The following is a 6,000-nucleotide window of genomic DNA, read 5'->3' as shown; positions in this document are numbered from 1 at the left end:
AGGGGCGCCAGAAAAGAGAGGCACCATTGAGGACCAAAGAAAACAGAAGGTACTCAGTTGATGGAAGATGTTAGAGAATGTTGCTAGATGAGAAGGCCAAAGGTTTTATGTGTTTTGCTCACCTGAGATCATCCCATCAGGAGAAGATGAATGGGGGTGTCGTCCAATCCTCTTAAACTATGGGCAAGGGGCTGTGGTCATCTAATAATTACAGTTATGTAAGGTTTATCTACATATCCCAATAAAAACTCAGAGCTAATGTTATTTTTTTGTTTTAGAAAACTTCTTTTGTAAAGCATTTCAGCTGGTGAATTCGGATTCCACATGCAGCCAGGAAATGATTTTGAGGTCACGTAAAATCCAAGCCCGTCCCCCAAAGGAGCCCATCACCCCCAAGAATAATTGTGGCAGCAGAAAGACTCTTTCCCCACAGTCTATGAAAACAAGGCAACGAAGGGTGAGTGTGGAGAACTTTGCTGCTTATTGTTCAGAGTGTGAGATCCCTGAGAATACATTAGGATGCCCAAATCAACATTTGGGGCTAATTTATACTTTGTACAGTGGTAGACGTTATACTGTGTTGCAAAATGTCTCTCACTGCAAGGAGACACAGGAAAAAATTGTTTTCTATGCATCCCATTCACGCTGCAATGTAAAATGCAGACATGCTGAAATTGCAGAAAACTGTGACAAATCGCATGGTTCATCATGCATTGCATGTACATTGCCATGAATTAAGTATATGTTTTGTACACTTAAGCCCCGGAGGATTTGGCTGATCAAAGACCAGAGGTCTTTTTTCAACTTGGCACTTTGTGACTTTAACTGACAATTGCGCGGTCATGCAATGCTGTACCCAAATGAAATTTACGTCCTTTTTTTCCCACAAACAGAGATTTCTTTTGGTGGTATTTGATTACTTCTGGGATTTTTATTTTTTGCGATATTAATAAAGAGCGAAAATTTTGAGAAAAAATGACATTTCAACGTTGTCTTTTAAAAAATATCAAATATACTCAATTTATGTCATATATTTTGACCAAAATGTATTTAGCTACATGTCTTTGACAAAAAAAACCTTAATGAGCGTATTCTTATTGGCTTGCGCAAAAGTTATAGCGTCTACAAACTATGGTGTAAATACTGAAATTTACGCAGCTTTAATTTCTGACTGCCTATCATTTCATGAAGTGCTAAAATGCCAGAGCAGTACAACCCCCCCCCCCCCCCAAATTACCACTTTTTGGAAAGTAGACATCCTAAGGAATTTCCTGAGAGGCATGTTGAGCTCATTGAATATTTCATTTTTTTGTCACAGATGTTGACTTAAAAAAAAAAATTGTATTTTTTTTTTTTACACAAAGTTGTCATTGAAATGATATATTGCTCACACGTGCCATGAATATATGTGTAATTACACCCCAAAATATATTCTGCTGCTTCTCCTGAGTACAGGGATACCACATATGTGAGACTTTTTGGGAGCCTAGCTGTGTACGGGACCCCGAAACCAATCCCCACCATCAGAATTTCAAAGGGCGTACATTTTTTCATTGCATTTTCTCACTACCTATAACGGTTTAGGATGCCCTGAAATCTCAAGATACCACAAACCCCCCCCCCCCAAATGACCCAATAAAGGAAAGTAGACACCCCAAGCTGTTTGCTGAGAGGCATGGTGAGTCCATGCAATATTTTTTATATTTTGCCACAAGTTTTGGGAAAATTACAATTTTTTTTTTTTTTTTTTAACACAAAGTTGTAACTAAAAAGATAAATTTCTCACACATAACATGGGTATATGTGGAATGACACCCCAAAATACATTCTGCCGCTTCTCCTGAGTATGGGGATACCCCATGTGTGAGACTTTTTGGGAGACTAGCTGTGTACGGGACCCCGAAAATCATTTACCATCTTCAGGTTTTCTAATGGCGTAAATTTTTGATTTTACTCCTCACTACCCATCATAGTTTTGGAGGCCCTGAAATTTCAAGATAGCACAAAACCCCCCCAAATGACCCCATTTTGTAAAGTAGACACCCCAAGCTATTTGCTGAGAGGTATGGTGAGTCCATGGAATATTTTATATTTTGCCACGAGTTTTATATATATATATATATATATATATATATATATATATATAATTTTTTTTTTTTTTTACACAAAGTTGTCACTAAATGATATATTGCTCACACATGCCATGTGTATATGTGAAATGACACCCCACTTTCAGGCTTTCCAAGGGCGTAAATTGTTGATTTCACTCCCGACTACCTATCATAGTTTTGGAGGCCCTGAAATTTCAAGATAGCACAAAACCCCCCCAAATGACCCCATTTTGTAAAGTAGACACCCCAAGCTATTTGCTGAGAGGTATGGTGAGTCCATGGAATATTTTATATTTTGCCACGAGTTTTATATATATATATATATATATATATATATATATATATATATATATATATATATATATATAATTTTTTTTTTTTTTTACACAAAGTTGTCACTAAATGATATATTGCTCACACATGCCATGGGTATATGTGAAATGACACCCCACTTTCAGGCTTTCCAAGGGCGTAAATTGTTGATTTCACTCCCGACTACCTATCACAGTTTTGGAGGCCACGAAATGCCAAGACAGCACAACCCCCCCCCCCCCCCAAATGACCCCTTTTCAGAAAGTAGACACCCTAAGATGTTTGCAGAGAGGCATGCTGAGTGTTTTGCAGATCTCACTTTTTGTCACAAAGTTTTGGAAATTGAAAAAAGAGGAAAAAAATGCATTTTCCTGCTTCTTCTGCAAAAATACTCACAAAACACTCACCATGCCTCTCAGCAAATAGATTGGAGTGTCTACTTTGCAAAATGGGGTCATTTGGGGGGGGGGGTTTGTGCCATCTTGGCATTTCATGGCCTTAAAAAGTGTGATAGGTAGTAAGGATCAACAATTTGCGCCCTTAGAAAGCCAGAAGGTGCAGATTGGTTTTCAGGGTCCTGTACGCGGCTAGACTGCCAAAAAGTCTCACACATGGGGTATCCCTGTACTTAGGAGAAGCAGCAGAATGTATTTTGGGGTGTCATTTCACATATACCCATGGCATGTGTGAGCATTATATCATTTACTAACAACTTTGTGTAAAAAAAACAAAACAAAAAAGAACAAAAATAATATATTTTCCCGAAACTTGTGGCAAAATATAAACTATTCCATGGACTCATCATACCTCTCAGCTAATAGCTTGGAGTGTCTACTTTGCAAAATGGGGTAATTTGGGGGGGTTTTGTGCTATCTTGAAATTTCAGGGCCTCTGAAACTGTGACAGGTAGTGCAGAGGTAAAATAAGCAATTTACGCCATTAGAAAACCTGAAGATGGGGATTGGTTTTCGGGGTCCCGTACACAGCTAGGCTCCCAAAAAGTCTCACACATGTGGTATCCCTGTACTCAGGAGAAGCAGCAGAATGTATTTTGGGGTGTCATTTCACATATACTCATGGCATGTATGAGCTATATATCATTTAGTGACCACTTTCTGTAAAAAAAAAAAAAAAAATTGTCATCTTCCCGAAACTTAGGGCAAAATATAAAATACTCCATGGACTCAATATGCCTCTCAGCAAATGGCTTTGGGTGTCTACTTTTCAAAAAGGGGTAATTTGGGGGATGTTTGAACTGTCCTGGCATTTTATGCTCAATCTTAGCCACACATCACCCACTCTTCTGACCACTTGAAAACCAAGCCTTTTCTGTGGCTTTTTGTTTACATGAAAAAATATATTTTTTTTTTACTAGAAAATGACTTTGAACCCCCAAACATTATATATTTCTTTAAAGCAGAGGCCCTATAGAACAAAATAGTGGATGTTACAAAATTTTTCGTCACACGGTATTTGCGCACAGATTTTCCAAACGCAATTTCTGCAAGAAAAATACAATTTTTTAAATTTATTGCACAAATACACTATATAATTCCAAATTGTTTGGTAAAATTCAAAAGATATTATGCTGAGTACATAGATACCAAACATGACATGCTTTAAAAATTGCGCAGGCCTGTGCAGCGGCAACAAACTACGTACATTTTAAAAGACTTTACAGGTTACCACTTTAGACTTAGAGAGGAGGTCTACTGCAAGAATTACTGCACTCGACCTGGCGTTCGCGGCGATACCTCACATGCATGCTACAATTGCGGTTTACATATGACACCAGACCAACGCTTGCGTGCGCATTTGCGCGCAAGCACGGGGGGACAGGGGGGGGGCTTGATTTTTTTATTTTGCTTTATTTTAACACCTTTCCTTTTCATTTTTTTTTTCATCATTTTTATTGTTATCACAGTGAATTTAAATATCCCCTATGATGGCAATCTGTAGTGACAGGTACTCCTTTTTTTTTTTTTTTTTTTCTTTTTTAATTTGGGGTATTTTAGACTCTAGATCGCTCCTCTGACCTTAACGCATCTGACCACACCAAAATTGGTGTGATAAAATACTTTCCCGATTTTCCCAATGGCGCTGTTTATTTCTGACGAAACAGAAGTCATGAAATGCTCGTAGCTTCTGGGATCATGCCTAAATCTGCAGGCATCATCCTGGTATAACCACTCAGTCCAACAACGTACCAGTACATTGCTTGGCCTTGTTTGACATTAAGTGTAGGTTTTTTTTTTTTTCCTCATGCAGCCTGTGGGCTGAACAAAAAAAAAAAAAGAGAACCTAACAGAAACCACCACAGGAATATTGTGTAGTATTACACACCATTAACCACCCAAACAGCCACCCACTGAATTTAATGGGTATACATGACAATATTCCACGTATACCTAAAGGTATTTTAACTGCAGTGGTGAAATCAGCCTACTACAGCTGCTGCCATCAGATGTATCTATATATGCTGTGTGCAAACACTGTTTGTGTCAGAATATATAAAATCAATGTGGTAGCCGACAGGTACCTGCAAGAGAAACAGGTTAACAAAAGAATGAAAAACAAAGTACAGTAAAACCTTGGATTGCGAACATAATTCGTTCCGGAAACATGCTTGTAATCCAAAGCACTCTTATATCAAAGCGAATTTTCCCATAAGAAATAATGGAAACTCAGATGATTCGTTCCACAACCATTTATTCATAAATCCTTCAATTTATAGTCCATATAAAAAGATTATAGCATTGCGATAGGTTGTGTAACCATAAAATTGCCATCCACAAATAGCCGCTTCCACAAGGGGATTGGAAGCAAAATCCAGCAGGAGCTACAGAGTATCAAAGAGAAGAGGCGCCTCTAAGTGTAGCAATATGGTTCAATTTAATAAAGGTACAACATTTAGCAACTCACATGGTTGATGAATAAAACAGGCATATCTAAGTATGCAGGCATCTGGGGTAAAGCTGTCCACATAGACTATCTTCTGCACCGCCGGCTGCCAGTCTGTAATCCTGACCGGGAAGACCACCCTGCAGTAAAACGATCTGAAAGTGAGGGGCAGCATGGAAAGGATGATGTAGATGACGGTCCGGAGGATGGTCCTATGTGGACAGCTTTACCCCTGATGCCTGCATCCTTAGATGTGCCTGTTCCAATCATCAACCATGTGAGTTGCTAAATGTTGTACCTTTATTAAATTTAACCATATTGCTACACTTAGAGGCGCCTCTCTTCTCTTTTATACTCAGCTGTAACTTGAGGCTACTTGTATATCAAGACATCGCTTGTATATCAAGTCAAAATTTATTTGAAAATTTTGCTTCTCTTGCAAAGCGCTCTTAAACCAAGTTACTCTCAAACCAAGGTTTTACTGTACAGTAAAAGTACAGTAGGAAGAGTAGAAGAACATAAAAAATTACTGACACGACAACTGTTTTTGGATTTTTTTTATTTTTATTTTTTTTTGTAACCCTTTTTTTTTTCTGTGAACTGCGATTTTCCATTTTGGGTCTCTCAAAATGTCGATAGTCATCGAACATCTTTCGAGACACTGTGTTTGTGTGCC

The 6,000-nt window shown here is 38.2% G+C and overlaps 1 protein-coding gene across 1 annotated transcript in view; it reads left to right on the top strand.

Moving 5' to 3' along the window:
* Positions 1-308: 308 nt before the first annotated feature.
* The window catches only part of LOC309545116 (CTD small phosphatase-like protein 3), a gene marked incomplete at its 3' end in the record, with an annotated part of 68,283 nt that continues 62,591 nt past the window's right edge, over positions 309-6,000 (top strand). Inside the window, exon 1 of the mRNA XM_082244248.1 lies at positions 309-457. Coding sequence (XP_082100374.1) covers positions 338-457 — 120 coding nt within the window. The 5' untranslated portion in view covers positions 309-337. The remainder of the gene's footprint in view (positions 458-6,000) is intronic.

The sequence above is a fragment of the Pelophylax lessonae genome, assembly GCF_965119305.1.
Source record: "Pelophylax lessonae genome assembly, chromosome: 1".
NCBI lineage: Eukaryota > Metazoa > Chordata > Amphibia > Anura > Ranidae > Pelophylax > Pelophylax lessonae.
Note: the sequence above shows the minus strand (reverse complement) of the source record. Positions and strands in the feature narration are given on the sequence as shown.